Genomic DNA, 23,056 nt, shown 5'->3' with positions numbered 1-23,056 from the left:
CTCATCTGGGATTCCGCTGAGGAGCTTTGCAATAGACTCAAAAAAATTTATTTATTCATGAGAGACATAGAGAGAGAGAGGCAGAGACACAGGCAGAAGGAGCCCGACATGGGACTCGATCTCGGGTCTCCAGGATCACAGCCTGGACTGAAGGCACTCACCCGCTGAGCCACCCGGGCATCCCGAAACACACTTTTTTTTTTTTTTTAAGTAACCTCTACACCCAACATGGGGTTCAAACTCACAACTTGAGATCTAGGGTCACAAGCTCTACCAATGGAGCCATCCAGGCAACTTGCCCCCCACCCGTGCTGCCCCCCACCCCCGCCAACTTTGAGTAGCTTTGAAAGGCACTAACTCACTTTTCCCAGGAGAACTTCCTTATTTTGTAAACAGGAAAGGAAAGCAAATGGCTTCTTGGAGGCAAACAGCCTTCCCTCTGAAAGCTCCTGATCCCACCAGCCTTTCCCCCTGGAACTCCTCCCCTGTTGGTGCACGGCTCTATCAGGCCTGGGCGTCGGCGTTTAGGAGCTTTCCCTCCTCTTAAGCTCAGGATGTCTGGCCTTCGAAGGCTCAATACTACTCTTCCATTAAATCACCTGGTCTTGACGTCTTTGGTGGGGTTTCCTCTGCGAACGTTCTTATTTCTTTTAAAGAACTGGGAAAGCACAAGCTCTCTATCCTCTGGGGTCAACTTTATTAAATCATATCATTGATTTATTGGCACAGGCTTACCTAAAGATAATCTCATGATTTAAAATTTTCTTTTGCTTCAATGGTTATGTCCCACTTTCCCTTCCCTTCTTTTGTACATTCCTGCTTTCTCCCTTTTGTTTAATTTACCGAACAGCTTGATTATTTTGCGGCTTTTTGTTCCAGGCATTTCTTTTTATTTATAAGTAAGGCTGTTTGTCTGTTGTATGACTCACGAATTTCTTTTTAAAATTCAACATTTTTGAGATATAATTTATGTACAATAAGTAATGAACAGACATTAGGTGCGCAGTTTAACGAGTTCTAGCGAAGCATATACCTGTGTAATCACCACCATAATCAGGATATAGATAATTTTCATCACTACAGAATCTTTTCTCATGCCCCAGGCTCCAGGAAATCACTGATACTCTTTTTGTAACAACAGATTAGTTTTGATTATACTATAATTTCAAGCAATTGGAATCAGACATGTTACTTTTGTGTCTGGTTTCTTTTGCTAAACATCATGTTTCTAAGAGTCGATCCATGGTGCTTTGTGTATTACCCCTTGGTTTATTTTTACTGCTCTGAAGCAATCACAGGACAGTTTGTTCATTCATTCATTCTTTTTGTTATTAATAAGCATTTAGGTTGCTTCCAGTTTGGGAGTATTATGGAATTCACATACAAGACATTTTGTGGATATGGGTTTTCATTTCTTTTGGGAAAATAGGGCAGGGATATGTCTAACTTTGAAAGAAACTACCAGTTTTCCAACGTGACTATATAATTTTATATCCCAACTAACAATGTATAAAAATTCCACTTGCTCCACATCCTTGGCAACACTTGGTATTTTCAGCCTTAAGTTTTAGCTATTCTAGTGGGTATGTAGTAGTATTTCATTAGGGTTTTAATATGCATTTTCCTGATTACTAACGATGTTTAGCATCTCTTCGTACATTTATTAGCTATTCATACATTTTATTTTGTAAAGTGACTAGTCAAGACTTTGTTCATATTTTTATTGGACTGCTTTATTATTGAGTTGTTAAAGTTCTTTATAGAGCCTAGATATAAGGCCTTTTAAGAAATATATGTACGATGAATATCTTCTTTTATTCTGTAGTTTGCCTTTTCTTTTTCACATTTAGGCCTGTTTTTTCTTCGTGTATTTTGAAGCTCTTTTATCATCTGCATATTATGTATACATATCCTTTATAATGGAGTTAACTCTTGTCATTGTAAAATCTCTCTATTTCTGGTAATACTCCTTGCTTGCAGTATTATCCAAAATTTCTTTATGATTCTTATGTTTACCATTTACATGATACATATTTTTTCTTTCATTTTCTTGCAATTTATCTGGTATTTATATTTAAACCGCATCCTTTGTAGGAAATTAAGTGATTACTGTTTAAAACCTCTAAATTTTGGCATGGTTTTATGCAGCAAAATCTTACGGATTGATATGACCATATCATTCAAATATAGTAGGTCCCTACTTATTTTTGGTCTGTCATTGAGAGAGATGTGTGAAAATATCCAGCTACAATGGTGAATTTATCCTTTTCTCTCTATAATTGTCAATTTTTCCTTTACACACTTCAATCCTAGAGGCGGGGCAAGCTGGCGGAGGAGCAGGATCCTCACCTCACCTGGCCCCACCAGCTCACCTGGGTAACTTTCAAACCATCCTGAACACCTGCGAATTCAACCTGAGATTTAAGGAGAGAACAGCTGGACGCTACAGAGAGAAGGGTGTCGCTTCTAACAAGGTAGGAAGGCAGAGAAAAATAAAATAAAAACGAATCAAGGGTTGGGGGGCCTGCAAGGAGTGGGGCTGAGGGAGGCAGTGGTGAAAGCCTCCGGGACAGGGGAGCCCCGATCCAGAGATGCGGGACCTTAAAAATTCCACACTGGATTCTTCCCGGAGGGAAAGGCGCTCAGCAGGGATCTTGGTGGGAACCACAGGGGGGTGGGAAGGCCTCCAGTCCCCAGGGTCACTAGGGGAGGAGGGGTGCCCGCGGAGGGGGCACATCCTGCTGCCTTGGGAGCGCGATTCCAGCAGCGCAGGCCCTGGATCCCAGGGTGCAGGGGGACACAGCCCAGGATCTGGTGCTCCCCCCGGGATGGGCAGAGGCAGGGAGGGCCCAGGACAGCGAGAATGCTCCTGCACTCAGGTGCCCCCAGGCTGTGCAGGTCAGCACCCTTGCCACCTGGGAGCATCCAGGCTCATGCGGACTGGGAGCTGCGGTAGTTACTGGGAGAGCCGACCCCAGGGCTGGCGCCGTCAGGGGCTTGTTACTCCTGGTGTCACCCCTGTGCATGGGAGGCGTGGGGCCCCCAGGGGACAGAGGCCTCACAGGACAAACAGCTCCCACTGAGCCCAGCACCTGGCAGGGGGCGGGGCATCTCCCCCAGGTGCACACACCTGAGAGTCAGCACAGCAGCCTCTCCCCCCGAAGACCAGCTGGAAGGACAGGAGGAGAGCAAGTTCTTGACTGAGCAGCCCTGGAGAGCTCCAGGGGAAGTCGAGGGATATACAGTACATAGAACCAGAGGGTAACCTGCCTTTTTGCACCCCTTTTTCCAGTATAACTCATTTTTATATCAGACTAAAAATTTATAATTTTTTCTCTTTTCTCACCTAAACTACATTTTAAAAAAAATTTATTTATTTATGATAGTCACAGAAAGAGAGAGAGAGAGAGAGGCAGAGACACAGGCAGAGGGAGAAGCAGGCTCCATGCACCGGGAGCCCGATGTGGGATTTGATCCCGGGTCTCCAGGATCGCACCCTGGGCCAAAGGCAGGTGCCAAACCGCTGCGCCACCCAGGGATCCCTCTCACCTTAACTACAATATTTTACCACCTCTTCATTTTTAAGTTTCTTCCTTTTTGACTTTCATATTTCTACAATTACGGTCCTAGATATATTTTTCACTTCTAGATTCCCTTCAACATATTCAACTTAATTTGGGGAGATATACAAGATATGTTTTGTTTGTTTTGTTTTGTGTTTTGTTTTCTCTGCCTCATTTTGTTCTCCAGTGGCAGAAGTTAATACCTTCTAAACATGACCAGCAGCACCCAGAACCAAGTGCAATACCGTGCTGGTTCTTTCTGTGAGACTAGATTCTCTCTTCCTTCCCACTCTGTCCCCCTCTTCTATCTCATTTATGTTTTGATCGGGCCTTCTATAAGTATTTCTGGTTTACATAAATTTAGGCATGAGCATCTTCTAACATACAGAATATACTCAGAACCAAGAGGATCACCCTCTAGGACCCCTCAGGAGGACTACATTCTCCCTCCACTACAACTTCATTACCACCACCATCTCCCAGTCCCCCCTTTTTCTTCTCCTTTTTTCCCCTTTTTTTCCTCTTTACTTTTGCTTTTTTCTCTTTTCTTTTTTTTTTCTTCTTCTTGGGATTCTTGGCCTTTTATTTTCTACTACTTTGTTTTAAAATTTGTTTTTCACTTTAGTGGCCCTTTGGTTTTATTTTGTTCTGATTTTTGTTTTTAATTTCTGGTCTCTGACCTCGGCAGAATCATCTAGGGTGAAATTTACTTAGGTCGTGGTTGATATTCTTGATGCAGCCTGCTCATACAACCACTCTGCACTGAGCAAAATGACTGGAAGGAAGAACTCACCACAAAAGAAAGGATCAGAAACAGTACTCTCTCCCACAGACTTACAGAATTTGGATTACAATTTGATGTCAGAAAGCCAATTCAGAAGCACAATTATAAAGCTACTGTTGGCTCTGGAAAAAAAGCATAAAGGATTCAAGAGACTTCATGACTGCAGAATTTAGATCTAATCAGGCCAAAATTAAATCAATTAAATAAGATACAATCCAAACTGGAGGTCCTAACGATGAGGGTTAAGGAGGTGGAAGAAAGAGCGAGCGACATAGAAGACAAGTTGATGGCAAGGAAGGAAGCTGAGGAAAAAAGAGAAGAGCAATGAAAAGACCATGAGGAAAAGTTAAGGGAAATAAATGACAGTCTCAGAAGGAAGAATCTATGTATAATTGGGGTTCCAGAGAGCACCAAGAGGGACAGAGGACCAGAAAGCATATTTGAACAAATCATAGCTGAGAATTTCCCTAATTTGGGGAGGGAAACAGGCATTCAGATCCAGGAGAGAGACCCCCCCCAAAAAAACAATAACAACTGTCAACACTTCGACATTTAGTAGTGAAACTTGCAAATTCCAAAGATAAAGAGAAAATCCTTAACGCAGCAAGAGACAAGTGATCGCTAACTCATGTGGTGAGAAATATTAGGTTAACAGCAGACCTCTCCACGGAGACCTGGCAGGCCAGAAAGGGCTGGCAGGATATATTCAGGGTCCTAAATGAGAAGAACCTGCAGCCAAGAATACTCTATCCAGCAAGGCTCTCATTCAGAATAGAAGGAGAGATAAAGAGCTTCCAAGATAGGCAGAAACTGAAAGAATATGTGACCACTAAACCCTCTGCAAGAAATATTAAGGGGAACTCTGAAAAAGAAAGAGGACACCCAAAGAAATAATCTACTGTAAAAACAGGGACTGAATAGGTATTATGATTACACTAAATTCATATCTTTCAATAGTTACCTTGAACGTGAATGGGCTAAATGATCCCATCAAAAGACACAGGGTTTCGGACTGGATAAAGAAGCAAGACCCATCCTATTTGCTGTCTACAAGAGACTCATGTTAGACCTAAGGACACCTCTAGCCTGAAAATAAAAGTTTGGAGAACCATTTACCATTCAAATGGTCCTCAAAAGAAAGCAGGGGGTAGCCATCCTTATATCAGATAAATTAAAGTGTATCCCAAAGACTGTAGTAAGAGATGAAGAGGGACACTCTATCATACTTAAAGGATCTAACCAACAAGAGGACTTAACAGTCATGAATATTTATGCCCCTAATGTGGGAGCTGACAAGTATATCAATCAATTAATAACCAAAGTAAAGACATACTTAGATAATAATACATTAATACTGGGAGACTTCAACATGGTGCTTTCTGTAATTGACAGATCTTCTAAGCAAAACATCTTCAAAGAAACAAGAGCTTTATTTTTTTTTTAATTTTTATTTATTTATGATAGTCACAGAGAGAGAGAGAGAGAGAGGCAGAGACACAGGCAGAGGGAGAAGCAGGCTCCATGCACCGGGAGCCCGATGTGGGATTCGATCCCGGGTCTCCAGGATCATGCCCCAGGCCAAAGGCAGGCGCCAAACTGCTGCGCCACCCAGGGATCCCAAAACAAGAGCTTTAAATGATAAACTGCACCAGATGGATTTCACAGATATTTACGTAACTTTACATCCATATGCAACTGACTACACATTCTTCTCAAGTGCACATGGAACTTTCTCCAGAATAGACCACAAACTGGGTCACAAATCAGGTCTCAACCGATACCAAAAGGTGGGGATTGTCCCCTGCATATTTTCAGAACACAATGCTTTGAAACTCAAACTTAATCACAAGAGGAGATTTGGAAGAAACTCAAACATGTGGAAGTTAAAGAGCATTCTGCTAAAAGATGAAAGGATCAACCAGGAAATTAGAGAAGAATTAAAAAGATTCATGGAAACTAACGAAAATGAAGATACAACCGTTCAAAATCTTTGGGATATGGCAAAAGCAGTCCTAAGAGGGAAATACATCTCAATACAAGCATCCCTCAAAAAATTGGAAAAAACTCAAATACACAAGCTAACCTCACACCTAAAGGAACTGGAGCAAGAACAGCAAATAAAACCTATACCAAGCAGAAGAAGAGTTAATAAAGATTTGAGCAGAACTCAATGAAATAGAGACCAGAAGGACTTTGGAACAGGTTAACAAAACCAGGAGTTGGTTCTTTGAAAGAACTAATTAGATAGATAAACCATTAGCCAGCCTTATTAAAAAGAAAAAAAAAGACTCAAATTAATAAAATCATAAACGAAAAAGGAGAGATCTCAACCAATACCAAGGAAATACAAATGATTCTAAAAACTTATTATGAGCAGCTATATGCCAATAAATTAGGCAATCTAGAAGAAATGGACGCATTTCTGGAAAAGCACAAACTACCAAAACTGGAACAGGAAGAAATAGAAAACTGAACAGGCCAATAACCAGGGAGGAAATTGAAGCAGTCATCAAAACCCTCCCAAGACACAAAAGTCCAGGGCCAGATGGCTTCCCAGGGGAATTCTATCAAAGAAGAAACAATAGCTATTCTACTAAAGCTGTTCTGAAAGATAGAAAGGGATGAAGTACTTCCAAACTCATTCTATGAGGCCAGCATCACCTTAATTCCAAAACCAGACAAAGACCCCACCAAAAAGGAGAATTACAGACCAATATCCCTGATGAACACAGATGCAAAAATTCTCAACAAGATACTAGCCAATAGGATCCAACAGTACATTGAGAAGTTACTCACCACGACCAAGTGGGATTTATCCCCAGGATGCAAGGCTGGTTCAACACTGGTAAAGGAATCAATGTGATAGATCATATCAGCAAGAGAAAAAAACAAAAACCATATGATCCTCTCAATAGATGCAGAGAAAGCATTTGACAAAATACAGCATCCATTCCTGATCAAACCTCTTCAGAGTGTAGGGATAGAGGGAACATTCCTCAGCATCTTAAAAGCCATCCATGAAAAGCCCACAGCAAATATCATTCTCAATGGGGAAGCACTGGGAGCCTTTCCCCTAAGATCAGGAACATGACAGGGATGTCCACTCTAACCACTGCTATTCAACATAGTCCTAGAAGTCAGCCTCAGCAATCAGACAACAGAAAGAAGTAAAAGGCATTCAAATTGGCAAAGAAGAAGTCAAACTCTCCCTCTTCGCAGATGACATGATACTCTACATAGACAACCCAAAAGACTCCACCCCAAGATTGCTAGAACTCATACAGTAATTTGGCAGCGTGGCAGGATACAAAATCAATGCCCAGAAGTCGGTGGAGTTTCTATACACTGAGACTGAAGAAAGAGAAATTAAGGACGCCATCCCACTTACAATTGCACCTAAAAGCATAAGATACCTAGGAATAAACCTAACCAAAGAGGTAAAGGATCTATACCCTAAAAACTACAGAACATTTCTGAAAGAAATGGAGGAAGACACAAAGAGATGGAAAAATATTCCATGCTCATGTATTGGAAGAATTAATATTGTGAAAATGTCTATGCCACCCAGGGCAATTTACACATTCAATGTAATCCCTATCAAAATATCATGGACTTTCTTCAGAGAGTTGGAACAAATCATCTTAAGATTTGTGTGGAATCAAAAAAAGACCCCGAATAGCCAGGGGAATATTGAAAAAAGAAAACCAGAGCTGGGGGTATCACAATGCCAGATTTCAAGTTGTACTACAAAGCTGTGGTCATCAAGACAGTGTGGTACTGGCACAAAAACAGACACATAGATCAATGGAACAGAATAGAGAACCCAGAAGTGGTTCAACCAATATTCGACAAAGCAGGAAAGACTATCCACTGGAAAAAGGACAGTCTCTTCAATAAATGGTGTTGGGACAAGTTGATAGCCATGTGCAGAGGAATGAAACTAGACCACTCTCTTGCACCAGACGCAGAGATAAACTCAAAATGGATGAAAGATCTTAATGTGAGACAAGATTCCATCAAAATCCTAGAGGAGAACACAGGCAACACCCTTTTTGACCTTGGCCACAGCAACTTCTTGCAAGATACATCCACGAAGGCAAGAGAAACAAGCAAATATGAAGTGTTGGGACTTCATCAAGATAAGAAGCTTTTGCACAGCAAAGGAAACAGTCAACAAAACTATAAGACAACCTACAGAATGGGAGAAGATATTTGCAAATGATGTATCAGATAAAGGGCTAGTCTCCAAGATCTATAGAGAACTTACTAAACTCAACAGCAAAGAAACAAACAATCCAATCATGAAATGGGCCAAAGACATGAACAGAAATTTCAGAGAAAGATCCAGAATAGTCAATTTCATAGAGACACGAACTAGACTGGTGGTTGCCTAGAACTGTATGTTTGTGTAGGGCCTGGAAATAAAATGGGAGCTGACTACCATCATTTTTATCATTTTGGAGTGATTAAAATCTTCTAAAATGGTGTAATGGCTACACAGCTCTGAGTATACTAAAAATCACTGACGTATACACTTTAAATGGATGAATTATATGGTACATGAATTCTATCCCCATAAAGCTGTTATTATAAAAAAGCTGGTGAAGTGTCACATCACGAGAAGCCAAGTACAGCACCGAGTCCTAGAGGGAAGCATGAGGCTGAGGGTAGGAGTAAAGCCAAGAAGCCTGGAGCCGTGTAGATATGGAAATGGGGCCAGAGAGGAGAAAGTAAGGCTGGAGCAAAGCAGGGACGTTCCGGAGCAGGATCAGAGCTAAAGGCTACTTCATAGGGGGGTGGTTGTTTGGCATGCGAGTAGGTCAGCTTAACTCATAGATAATAAATTTCTCATTGTTTTAGAGCAGCTTAATTCTAGGCCTGTGGCTTCTTTCTTTCTTTCTCACTAGCAACCCATACTGCGGATTCTCTACTCCTGCTATATGGGAAGTGGGGGAGAAGCTGATCTGCTTTTCTACAGACAACTATTTGTTGGTAGCAGTAGTACCAGCCGTAGTAGGACTAGTAACAATAATAATAATAACCCACACTGGGCAGTTACTGGGTCCCAGCCACAGTTTTCAAACGTTTTACATTATTGACCCATTTAATTCCTGACAATAAGTCCATGGCGTAAGTAATATCACTATCCTTATTTCACAGATGAGAACATTGAGGCACAGGGCAGTTAAATATCTCGTCCTAGGTCAACCCCCTTTTGAGTGGAGAGTATTGTTTGAGGTCTTAGTTGGGATAATGTGGTGAAGCCAATTCATTTTCTGTCAAGGGGTCACACCGGAAGGAAGACAACTCTCAGTTGCTTAGATCAGCATACAGGACCTTGGGCCCATCGGGACTCCAGGAGGGCCAGGTTGGGGTGCAAGCCCACCTCTCCCTGAGGTCCCAGAGCTTCCTCTTTTTCAAAGATCAGTATGCCGTTTCCAGAGAATACCAGTCAGAAAAAAGGAAGACGGAAATCAAAGTGGTTACCATGGCGATCTGTAGCCCCGGACCTGAGTAGGACAGAGAATCTCTCCAGGGCAATCACTCCTTTATACAAACAGACATTCACCAAATGACCTCTTACTTGATGAGCAGGGACTGGGAATATAGGAAGGAGGAAGACAAAGGCCATGCTTCGGAGGAGCTCGGGATCCATACAGGCGCGGCTCCGTGCAATTACCTTCACATATTGGGGGTGGTCCTTCGAACTGCAAGTAGGTTCCAAGTTTGCAGGTCAGGATCTCATTCCCCACTAGGGTAAAGCCAGGGAGGCACCTGTAGCGGACGATGTCACCTGCCAAAGAGAGACCACATGGGGATTCCCTGGAGAAGTCTGCGCGGGGCGCCCCTTCGTACTTAAACCCATGTCCAGGCAAGGCAATCCGTGGTGCGTCGTGTTCTGATCAGACTTAAATAACCGGGTCAACCCCAATCGAACGACCCAGAAAACTGCTACCCACTTCTCAGAGCTCAGCCTCGCTGAGCCGTAGCATGTTTCCAAAGTCTAGGAACTTTGGAGAGTGTCTTGCGTGGATTTACTTCTCAAAAACCTACTGACTTGAATCTCGTCTGCCTGGCTATGGTGTTTGCCCCTTGGGGCAGACTCTGGATGGATGGGAGGGGGCGATGTGCCTTGCCCGCCAGCCACCCCCACACCCCCGGGCCGGCCCCTCCTTGCCCCCCAGCCCTTGCCGGTTTGGGAGGCGGTACCTATGTTGAATTCTTCATTCTCTGTGACGACTTCGGCATTGGGGAGGATGGTGGGAGGCGGGCACTTGGTGAGCGGATAAGCTGAAAAGACAGAAGCAGACAAGCTGGGGTAAGAGCGTCACTCTCAGGGCACGTTGTCATTCACTTGTTCACTCTCATTCCTCATTCCCTGGCACAGATACTAGTGGCTTTTGACCCGTACCCAGGGCAAGTGTAGCCAAGTACTATTTTGCTTATCTGCTGTCATCCTTTCCTGTCTTTGATGCAGAAGCCAGGAGGCGTAGAGTAACAGCAACGATAAAGGAGAGAGCATCTGAGAGGTCAGCGACAGCGCACTGGCACTGAGGGGAAAGGAGAGACGCATTTCCTGAGCACCTACACGGGCCAGGCACTTTCACAGCTGTCACCGTCGATTCTGATGCCGGCGGACCCCCCTGCAAGGTGTCCTCGCTCCCTTTACGGGGAAGCTGAGATTCCGAACACTTCACTCCCTTCTCCAGGGTTACACGGGAGGTGAGGGGCACAGGAACTTGAATCCAGGAGCGGCTGCTCTCAAATCCCGTATTCTTTCCACCGCTTGGCATCTAAGTACTGTGTGTGGCTCACGTGAGTGCCCACAAAGCCAGCTGGTTTCCCTTCTGACCTCTGGCCAAACATCTCTGGCTTCAGTGGGTTTTCTAAATTGGAAACCATCCCTCTGGGCAGGGACTAGGCTGTGTGGATGGTGTCGCTGAGACGAGGCTCAGGATGGGCCCAGAGCTTGGCTTCCATCCACTGCCTGGCGCACAGCTGGTGCCACGGGAGTGTGAGCTGCTATTGGCATTGCTACTGCTCTTGTTATTTCCAAAGTCACCCCAGAGCCCCAAATTATATATATATATATAATATATATATATTATATATATAATATATATATATTTTAAAGGACATTCTTTCCTTTTTTTTGTTTTTTTATTGGTGTTCAATTTGCCAACATACAGAATAACACCCAGTGCTCATCCCGTCAAGTGCCCCCCTCAGTGCCCACAAAAAATTACAAATATAATACACTATCTTTAGAGAAAATATGAAAAATTTTCTACAACAGTAGGAAGAAAATTAAACTCATCCACTGGCCATTTGGAAAGACCCGCTGCTAACACTTTACTGTGAGTTCGTAGAGCACGTACTTTCTGCATATGTATTTTTCTCTTACAAATTTGCAGCATGTGGTGCACTTTGTGTTGATCCTTGGGCACTTACTACTGTATTGCAGGAGTTTTCCTATGCAATTAAATTTCTTAAAAAATGACTGCAATGACTTCATAGAATTTAGTCATATGATTGACTAAAATTTGTTTAACAGATGCTCTATTTTTTTTCAGATGCTCTATTATTATTAACCATTTAGGTTTCCAAAGTTTTGCAATTTAAAATAAGATTGTGATAAACATTCTTTAAAATAAAACATCCTTCTCCACATATGCATCTTTTATGAATTTTTTTTCTTCTTTTTTTTTTAAACTAGGAAGGATTGCTGGATCATAGAGCAGCTCTATTTTTTATTTTTTTTCAGGAACCTCCATGCTGTTCCCCACAGTGGCTGCACCGGTTCACATTCCCACCAACAGTGCACGAGGGCTCCCCTTTCTCCACATCCTCGCCAACATCTGTCGTTTCCTGTGTTGCTGATTCTAGCATTCTGACAGGTGTGAGGTGACATCTCACCTTGGTTTTTATTTGCATTTCCCTGACGATGAGGGATGTTGAGGAGGATCTTTTCATGTCTCTGTTGGTCATCTGGATGTCTTCTTTGGAGAAATGTCTTCCCATGTCTTCTGTCCATTTTTTTAAAGTTCTTCGTGTACTTTTGGATCTACAATTTGCACTACTAGGTATTTACCCAAAGGATACAAAAGTACTACTTCGAAGGGATATATGTGCCCCGATATTTATAGCAGCACTATCAACAATGGCCAAATTATGGAAGTAGCCCAAATATCCATCAACTGATGAACGGATAAAGAAGATGTGGTGTATATGTACATGGAATATTGCTCCAGCATCAAAAAGAATGAAATCTTGCCATTTGCAATGACATGGATGGAGGTAGAGAGTGTTATGCTCAGCAAAATAAGTCTGTCAGAGAAAGGCAAATACCATATGATTTCACTCATACATGGAATTTAAAACAAGACAAATGAACATAAGGGGGGGGGAGGAAAAGAAAACCAAGATACAGACTCTTAAGTATAGAGAACGAACTGATGGTCCCGAGGGGAGGTAGGTGAGTGGATGGGTTGAACAGGTGTGGGGATTAAGGCGGGCACTCGTGAGGAGTGACAGGTGATATGTGGAAGTGCTGGATCACTAAATTCTACACCTGAAATTAATATTACACTGCATGTTAACTAATTGGAGTTTAAATAAAAATTTGGAAAAAAAGGGAAAAAACTGGGAACGATTACATTGTACGAGCTTTTTAAAGTATGAGCATCTCCTACTGAACGAACGTCAGTAATCCATTCCTGGAAATCAGATGTTCTGCGTAAAGATGCTATTTCCTGTGACCTCAAGTAGGAAAAAATTACGGTGCATAACCCTAAACCTGGGAAGTATCTAAGATAATAAGATACATATATATGCAAAACCCATAATGCTAGAAATTAAATACTTGAAATTTTACTGCTTGATCGCCCAAGAATGAATACAGCTGTAACAAAACAGCGGTTCCATGTGTTTTAGCACAAGCACTTTGCATAGCACAGTGGGCCACGCCAACCCTCTCAGCGTGAGGCACTTGGAAATCCTCGCCCGAAGACAAGTGCGACGTGGGAATGTGTTCAGGACAGTGCTGGGTTCACAATGAACTTCTCGTTATCGTAACCTCTCGGAACCGGCAGCAACAGGGACACACATTCCAAATGTTCACGTGGGATGCTGGCCTTTACCCACTGCAGTTAGGATGCAACCTGACTTTTCCTGCAGATGGTTTCATTAAAAATGTTGTAGGACATTTTGACGATTTAACTAATTTCTTCTACAGATGTGTCGGCGGAAAAGACGTTGCATGGAGAGACACAGGGCTCCGTGAGACGCTGTTTTCAAAGCAAGAAGCACCCGTGGGGTGGCCACGCGGGTTTGACCTTGGTTTAACATACACCCGGGAGGACCACGCGGGCGTTGGCTTTTCTCTGCAGAAAAAGGGCTGTAACTGATACGGGCCACGGAACGGCAGCTTCTCCAGGGCCGGGTCTCATCATTGTCTCCTCCAACTCATTGAAGGATTATCTGCGGAGGCCTAGCCTGGGTCAGGCACTGCGTCAGGCGGCGAGGGTGCAAGAGTAACCAAGACACAGTCCTCGCCCTCCTGCCACCCCGAGCCTCCTGGGGAAGGCAGTCCTCCACGGTAATTGTCGCCAGCTTGATAAGCAACCAAAAAGGTAGCATTTCTTTTTTTAAAAAAAATTGGCATTTGATAACAAGTTAGGTTAAACATTTTCTTCCTATATTAATGGACTATTTTGGAATTTACTTTTTAACCTTCTATCAGTCCTTTGCCCCTATTTGTCTTACAAATTGGAAGAACCCAATTCATATTTAAGATTGACTTCTGGGGTTACCTGGTGGCTCAGTTGGTTAAGCATCTGATTCTTGATTTTGGCTCAGGTCAGGATCTCAGGGCAGTGAGGTGGGTGTGGAGCCTACGTAAGTCTCTCTCTCCTTCCACCCCTGCCTTCTCTTAAAAAAAAAAAAAGACTTCTGCCTGTTAAATATATTTTCACGGTTTATCCTCTCCTTATATTTGTCTGGGGCACTCTTGGGATTCGTAGATGCATGAAGTTTCTGCTTAGCCAATTCTTTTTTTTAAGATTTTATTTATTTACGGGAGACAGAGAGCGAGCCCGAGTAGGGGCGAGGGGCAGAGGCAGAGGGAGAAGCAGACCCCGCTGAGCAGGGAGCCCGATGTGGGGGGACTCCATCCCAGGACCCGGGGATCAGGACTTGAGCCAAAGGCAGATGCTTAACTGACGGAGCCCCCCCAGGCGCCCCTCTGCTTAGCCAATTCCCGATGTTTCCTTTATCACCCAAGGCTTTTATTTTATTTTTTAAAATTTGGTATCTTCCATTCTCAGCTGCACGCTTAATCTTTAAAATACACCTTCTGGGTGGGGAACTGGATGAAGGGGATCAAAGGGTACAAACCTCCAGTTATAAGATTGGATAAGTACCGGGGATGTCACGTGTTACATGATGTTAACACTGCTGTTTGGTATATCTGAATGCTGTCAAGAGAGAGCAGATCCTCAGAGTTCTCATCACAAGGAGAAAAAAAACCTATTTTCCCTCCTTTTTTTGGATATCTATATGAGATGACGGCCTTTAACTGAATTTATTGTGGTGATCATTTCACAATATACGTAAGTCATGTCATTACGTTGTATGCCTAGACTTACACAGTGCTGTATGCCAACTGTATCTCAATAAAATTGGGGAAAAAAACCCAAAATAATTGCCTCAAATTCCAAAATATATATATATATATATATCTTCTATGACACTTAACTTGCAGAAAAAACTCAGAAGAAATCTCCACTTGAACACAGCCTGAGTGTGGTTACTAGTTTGAGTGGGGTAGCTTTCCCATTATATTTCTTAAGAATTATATATTTCTGCTCAGAAATGCAGAATGCTGGTGGAATATTGAAAAACAATAAAATGGAAATTGCCCCAGTCCCACCACTACCGAGGTGTAACCGCTGTCAGCCTTCCGGTGCATGAGCTTTGGTCTTTTGCAGACAATCCCTCCTCCCCCTAGAGCCACACTATCTACCAGGTTATTGCTAAAGACCTGAGTGGGACAGCGGGGGAGACGTCCAGGACTCCTCCCTTCCCCCGGTCCCCTCTCCCCCAGTCCCTTTGGGCCGAGGCCCTGTCAGAGCTTAATCGGACCCCGATGTAGGCGAACATGGTAACGGACGGACAGGGAGGCCCACTGCCTCTTGCCAAGCAGCAGCCAGTGCGGCTACGGCCGTCGTAGGCCAGGGTCTCACCGGTTTGTCCTGGGCTGTATCTTTGTTCCTATGGTTTCCTTTGTTTTCCACCTTTTCTATAGGAACTATGCTTTGCTTACTTTTTTCTTTTAGTGACTTAAAAGTACTAACACCTATTTTTAATTTTTTTAGTGACTAAAATACATACTTGGAGTCCTGATTTTCCTAATTATTAAAATCAGCGATTGAATGACATCTACTGATTCCACCCTCATGAGAGATAAGAACATTCCCTTTCTCCTATTCCTCTTCTAATTCCTTGGGTATTTGTTAATATGAAATAATCCTTAAAAATCTTTTTTTTTAAAGATTTATTTTTATATGAGAGAGAGAGGAGAGTGTGAGTTCTAGTGGGGGGAGGCACAGGGGAAGAGGGAGAGAGAATCCTCCAGCAGACTCCCCTGAGTGTGGAGCCCGATGCAGGGTGCCATCCCAGGACCCTGAGCTCATGACCTGAGTCCAAATCAAGACTCAGATGCTCAACTGCCTGAGCCAAGCAGGTGCCACAATTTTACAAAATCTTTTAAGAATCATTTGCAATCTGTTTGGAATCGATATTTTCAATTATTATTAGGCTTAAAAGGTGGTTAGCTAGTTAGTGCTTCCACTTTAATCTTTTATACAACTTCTCTGTATCAAGTTATTGGCTCCTCTCTCCCTGGGGGTCCACATCCTGGAGGAACACTTCAACTGAGATGTGGGGATGCGGATTGTGAGCGCTCAGAGGTCTGCAGACGGCTGTCTCTTGCCTGCACATGTGATGCTCCCAACTATCTTCCCCCTACATATCTATAAAAATGCCTCTTTTGATTTTCTGGGATTGAATGCCAAATATAATTATTCAAAGGATTGTGGATTTTGGCTCCTCACAGGTAACTTTCTCGGCCTAGATTCGGGTAGATTGTGCCCTTCATCCCAGTAATTTGAAATGCTTGCCAGGCTGGTTGTGATTTCCCCCAGCATGCGGTGAGCTCTTTTGTTCTATTTGCACAGTTTTTCATTCATTTCAGAAGAGTTTTCTTTTATTATTTGTGTTCTGTCCGTCTGGTTCTTTCTGTCATGGATGCTTTTTATCAGGACATTCTTCATTCACTGGATCTCTTTTATTTCCCATTCTCTCCTCTATAATCTTCAAGTCTTTGCTCTTTCTCTCCTTCGTGTTGGGCTTTGCCTCTGATCTGGTTTTCTACAGCGTTTTGCTGATCCTTATGCCAATTTAATCGGGCTGTGGCATTTCTTCTTTAACTTTTTAAAAATTATCTAGCTCCCCATGTAAATAAAAATCTTAATTTGAAACAATCACAAAGGTACAGGAAAAGTTGGAAGCATCACACAAAAAAAACGTTTTTCACAAACCATTTGAAAGGAAATTGCCAACATGATGCCCCATCACCACAATATTTTAACATTAACATGCATTTTCAACAAAGCAGCACATTCCCTTTTGCAAAATCACAATACAACCATCAAAAACAGGAAATTACCTCTGATAATGGTAGCCAACTCACCCTCACCTCCGCTCATGTTTTACCACTTGTCCCAGGAAAGCTCTTAACAGCACAGGATTCAGTTCAGAATCATGCACTGTATTTTGTTGTCATGTCTTTTTTCGTCTGGAACCGTCCCAAAGTCTTTCCTTGACCTTCATGACTTTCACACTCTTGAAGATTATACATCGGTTAACTTCTAGTCTGTCATAATATATTACGTTACCCCCAATTTAGATTTGTCTGATTCCTCACAACTGGATTCACATTGTGCATCTTTCCTGGGCTATCACAGAGGTGATGCTCGCTCTTCTCTTTGCACCCAATCAAATGGGGGCATAACTGCAATTTGTCCCATTACTCAGCATGCTTACTTGGATCACTTGGTTAAAGTGATGTCCTCCAGCTTCTCCACTGTACAGCTACTCTTTTCTCCCTTTGCAGTTACTGTGTGGGGAGATAGTTTGAAAGCATGGAAATATCCTGTTCCTCATAATATTTTAAATTAATAATTGTTTCATTAATTAATTTATACCTGGATGGGTATATATAGTGTCCTGGTTTATTCATTCAGTTACCATGTGTTACCAAAACGAATTATTTGGATGCTCAAATTATCTGAGTATTACGGTCCAAGTATAATCCAAATTATCCCATTACAGTCACTGGGAGCCCCTTCAAGCCCACGTCTATGTCCTTCTGGCACATCTCCACCATTCTTTGGGCACCTTCTTGCTTTCTGCCATAAAATGTTCCAGGCTCATCTTGTGCTTTCTCTGCCTCAGTCCTGGAATCAGCCATTTCTTTTCTTTTTTTTTTTAAAGATTTATTTATTTATTCATGAGAGACACAGATTGAGAGGAGAGGCAGAGACATAGGCAGAGGGAGAAGCAGGCTCCCCGCAGGGAGCCCGATGCGGGACTCGATCCCGGATCCGGGGATCACGATCTGAGCCAAAGGCAGGCGTCCAACCACCGAGGCACCCAGGCGTCCCTTTTAAGGAGTCCTCATCTATTTTAGTGGAAAATGGTTTTAGAAACCAGTATCTGGAGCTAGATGTGTTCATTGCTATTGAGGAGTCATTGCTTCCAGGCCCTTTCAGTGGAAGGAGCTAAGGAATACACGTACGTGTACAGACCCATGTTTACATCCATATCTCCTTCTATATCTATGTGGACATATTGAAAACCATTGCTCATACTCATACTTCCAATTCCAATCCAATGCCCTGGGTATATTCTAATTTTTGCACTTGCCACATTTCTGACCTTCTTTTTTACAGTGCGATTCCTACCTGGAGTGACAGTTGAGATGGGAACTTGGTTCTCTAGTGATAGATTAACTTCTTTGATCAGTCACTCCTAGAGGACCCAGTTCCCATCTCAACTGTCACTCCTCCCTTACATGAATGCCCTGCTCCCCCACCTTGGAGTCTGAAGGATCCTCCGCGTGGATGGCATCCTCACTTTGCTGGGGCTCCTACCCGACATGGATGTTCCCTCAGTTTGCAGAGCCTTGATGGGTATCATGCCAGCCCCGTCTCCGTACAGATGCTGCCTCTCAGCATGGCCCCCTCTTCCCTCAGATGCCCACTTTCCTTCACCCCATTTAACAGCTTTAGGACTGAATTGTTCAGGAAGGGAAGGGAAGACATTTAGCTCCCCTTCTAGTTATCTCTTATTTGGAGTCCATGTTGTCGAGACTTTTACGCTGGAAGCAGATACTTTCCAAAATTTATCTCTATTTCCTAAACTACATGTTTCCAAGGGCATTTTCCTCTGCAATTCAAATCCACTTTTGTCATGAAAAAATACTGTAGAATCTTGTTCATAGCTCTCCTTAAGGTACTTTTCCGCTTATTAGTCCTTATATGAGAAGAAATTTATTGAAAGCTAATGTTTGCCTATAGATAGGCAGACATTCTTTCCCCCACACCAGTCCCACTCCCTGGTCTCTGCAAGTCTACCTCCTTCTTTTTCTTTAGTTCTTGTCTCAAATATTGCCTCTTGACAGGTTACCCACAATTATTTTACATGAAAAGAGTTCCCTGTCTTTTTGTTTGCTATCTTATGTGTTTCCTTCATAGCAACTTATTACAAATGGCAAAGATTTTATTTGTCTGTTATCTCTCTGTCCTTGGAGGAAGAAAGCTCTAGGGGGAGCAGGCGTTTCGCAGAGCAGGGAAGCATGAGTCAATGAAGATACGAAAACATGCTCACCTCATCATTAACATAAGAGTGAAATGCTATTTCATGCATCTGCCATATTGGCAAAAAACTTAAAAATTTGATAAAATCTTGTGTTTGCAAGACGGAGCCAGGAACAAGGTCAAGCTTCCCCCATTTCCAGTTCAAGTATATGTAAAGCTCTGCAAATTGTAATACGGAGGAGTATTCTATAGATGGGGACAAACCCACAGAAAACTTTAAATTTTTCAATGCTGTGTCCACTATTACAAAAATGAGGAAGCACCCAGACCTGTAACTTCGGACCCTTAGGAGAAAGTTGGCTGTTGATAAGGACAAACACACCCTGAATGGTTCATGGTCCTTCTGCTTGAAATCTCCACGACTTCACTTGTGCAAAGTACACCCTGTGAGGTCAACAGAGCCCTAGATTCCTTTGGAGGGGGAAAACCCTCTAGAAGATGTGAAGGGACAGGCTGGGGAACCAGTGAGTGAGTAACCCAGTGAGTTGACATGAACCTGTGAAATGAGAAGCCTCATCCCGCTGCCTCTAAACTTGGACTTGGCACCAGGGATCGGCACCAGGAGCCTCCCTGCCCTCACGGTGGAGGAGGAAAACCTCCACGTATGGGGGTCTGTGCTGCGGGATCCTCGTATAGGTTAACACATTGAACTCATAACTCCGAGGACACTGAGGCCGAGAAGCTACGTAAGTCACTCAGAGTCACATGACAGGGATCAAGCGCGGCCCTAACTTGAGAGCACGGTCCTTCCCTCCCACGTCAGGCTTCCACACTGACCGGAAAAGGCGATGGCGAAGATCCCACCCATGGCTGCGTCACGGTGGAACTTGAGCAGGGCCTGGTTGGATGAGCTGTGCAGCGTTTTCTTGGCCAAGCTCCGGCTGAAGACTCCAAGCTGTGGAGCTGTCTGCTGCGGCCCATCCCTGCATGCAGGAGAGAAGGTTCTGGCATCAGTCACCAGGGCTGCCTGCTTTATCTGGTCCCATCAGCGGCCTCACAGAGCCCTGGAGCGGGAGGCTGTGGCTCTTCCTGCGCCCACGCCCCATGCACAGCTCTCTCATCTCTCCCGACCCGGTCTGCCAACAAGGCTCACCGGGTTGTCAAATCTCACACTGGTTCCTCCTTCACCTGATCCTTCACAGTTGCCTCTGTAGGGGGCTCCGGGGGTGAGTTCCCCCAAGCAGCAGGAGCCCCTGGGCAGGTTCTCTGTCTGAGCAGCAGTAGGACGGGGCTGAGGAAACGCATCCCACCATCCGGGCCAGCCCCACTTCCTGTCCCCACGCACACACATGCCCATGCTGCCTTTCTAGGCAAGACTTTCTTCCCCGGAAACTCATCTAATCCCTTCTATCCGTGCGTAATCATTGCCTGGAAAGGGAACCGGAAATTAGCCCAGGGTAGTCTGATGACGGTTATCTAGCCCTGAGGCTCTGGGGAGGAGACCCCCACTATCCTCTTCTGATTCCTAAAATGGCAGTAACTCCTGAACTAAGGAATTCTTGGGTTATTTATTCGTCCAAAGATGCAGAGGTTTGGGAAGAACCGTCTAGGAGACTTATTGACTAATAATTCACACTCCCATTTTAAAATCACTTCAAGATATCCTAACCTATTACTCAGAGTGGAACTATCACGTTGGTGACCAGTAGGCCACATGTGGCTCTTTATATTTAAATTAATTTAAGTTTAAAAATCAGCTCCTCCGTCACTCTAGTCACATTTGAGTACTCAGTGACCACCCGTGGACGGCGGCTATGGCCCTGCAGAACGTTGTGTTGGACAATTCTGGTTTGGCGGGAGACGACCAATGGGACTTCACCGAATTCCGCCCCCAAACTCTTCCATTGGTCTAGGTAGCTTATCTTAGGTAAATGTAGAATTTGGGTTTGGACTCTGGAAAAAAATGAGAAAAGTCTGGGTATCCCTGACCACTCCCATTCATACACCTACCACCGGTACGACGACCCCTAGCAGGACTTGGGGTTGGAAACCACCGCCCGCCCTTTCCTCTCGCTCCAAGGAGCCCCAAAGGCTAACTGAGGCGCAGCCCCTATTTACTATGTTCACCTGAAAGCCAGGAGGCTGAGCATCGTTTAAAGCCATTCGGCTCTTGGTTCTCTGAACAGAATGACGGGTGACTCGGTTTAGAGCCCAGCCAATGCCCCTTTCTAGTCAGCTGCCGTGGTGGCAGCCAGCCCTACCAGACGGTGACGAAGTCTCCGGACGGCTCTGTCTGCAGCAGGCTGAGGTTGAGGCGGATGCCATGACCAATGGGCACGGTGATCAACCAGGCACAGTCCTGGGAGCTGGAGTACGGACTGGGGAAGCCAGGGGAGTACACGGTGCCGTTGGAAGAGGTGATGTTCCCGCCGCAGGGGACTGCCGGGAGGGGACAGCAGCATGGTGAGTGGGGGAGATCACCCCCCACCTGAATTATTTAGGTGACGTCCTTCTGAAGTGCCAGCACCCGCCACAGGGTCAGGAGGGAAGGGGAGGGATGATGGAGCCGAGGGTGACCGTGGGGGTCCCCCCCCGCAGACCCAGCACCCACTCCCCACCTGGCCCCGACCTTCAGTGCCGGTGCCTCTGTGGGCCAGCCCCCGCCCCTACCCCCCTTCTTCCTGTGGAGGACACCTGCCCAGAGGGAAGGTCACCCTGACACCCTCCCCCCCTTCCGAGGAACGGAGTGGAGAATCAGGTCAGAGTCAGTGCCGCTGTAGTACTTTTGCTGGGACGAACTAAGAAATTATGGAACTATGTCTTTCATTTCATTTGCTCTAAGATTCTTCGAGGGGCACGTTTGGTCTTGACCTAAGAGATAAGGATTGTGGCGCTAGTGTCGGGTTTAAAGCGTGGCTACACTGCTTGTTAACTAGATGAGCTTAGACAGTAGTTTCCTCCCTCTCCTCACCTGTCCAATGGGACTAAGAGGGGCCCCGTAGAGGACGGTGGGAGCCGCTGGGTGAACTGACACCTGTGAACCATGCAGCCGGGTGCTTCCCTCACAGAAGGCATGTGCTGCAGAGCTGTGGGCCCGTCTCCCTATTTCCCTGTCCCCCAAAAGTGACACCCAATTTTGGCCTCACTCTGACCTTGGCTTTGGGTAAGGGGATGAAGAGGCCTTGAGGTCTCCATAATGTTCCAATTTAGTCACCAGGGAGGAGAAAAAAGGACACATGAACCAACCACCCCTGGTCCAGAATAATGAGTCTATTAGGCCGGCTCTGGGCGCCAAGCAGACATCGAGGTGGGGGCAGACCAAAGCGAAGAGAAAGCGTCCCAGTGCCTGCAGGCAGAAGATAGGGTTCCGGGGAAGCATAAGATCCTGAAAGGGGTACACATGGACGCATGGACGGCATCCCTCCTACACCTGCGGGCACCTGTGCAGTGTCAGGTGCAGCCTGGGGGAGACAGTGGGGTGCAAGGGCACCCAGGCACGAGGTTCTGTCTGTAACATCTACAGCCGGGGTCTGGCTAAGTGATGGAGATGCCAGCGTAGGCTGGAGGGGTCTCAATGTGGGATGCCCCAGGAGGAAGAGCAGGGCCCCTCATCTGGTCTTGGGGGGGTGAGGAAGGTTCTCGGTATTGTTCCCATCTGGATTTGGAGCTGAGGGAGGACAGGGCTCAGCAGGCAAAAGGCAAGAGAGGAGAGCCGTGTTCCATGAGGGGGGCCAGGATGCGCTAACAGGAGGCAAGAGGACACGGCACACTGGGAAGCTGGAAGTCCTTCCTGCTGGACACGCAGTCTGTGCGCGTGGACAGTACTGGGG

The 23,056-nt window shown here is 44.8% G+C and overlaps 1 protein-coding gene across 1 annotated transcript in view; it reads right to left on the bottom strand.

Annotated features, from left to right (window-relative positions):
* CSMD2 (CUB and Sushi multiple domains 2) overlaps positions 1–23,056 on the bottom strand; it is a 489,398-nt gene that overhangs the window by 66,018 nt on the left and 400,324 nt on the right. The window contains exons 43-46 of the mRNA XM_049094020.1: positions 21,488–21,665; positions 20,064–20,209; positions 10,558–10,638; positions 10,028–10,141 (exon numbers count right to left, since the gene is read on the bottom strand). Coding sequence (XP_048949977.1) covers positions 10,028–10,141; positions 10,558–10,638; positions 20,064–20,209; positions 21,488–21,665 — 519 coding nt within the window. The remainder of the gene's footprint in view (positions 1–10,027; positions 10,142–10,557; positions 10,639–20,063; positions 20,210–21,487; positions 21,666–23,056) is intronic.

This window comes from Canis lupus, chromosome 15 (genome assembly GCF_003254725.2).
Source record: "Canis lupus dingo isolate Sandy chromosome 15, ASM325472v2, whole genome shotgun sequence".
Classification (NCBI taxonomy): domain Eukaryota; kingdom Metazoa; phylum Chordata; class Mammalia; order Carnivora; family Canidae; genus Canis; species Canis lupus.
This window is presented reverse-complemented; position numbering and strand designations above follow the sequence as displayed.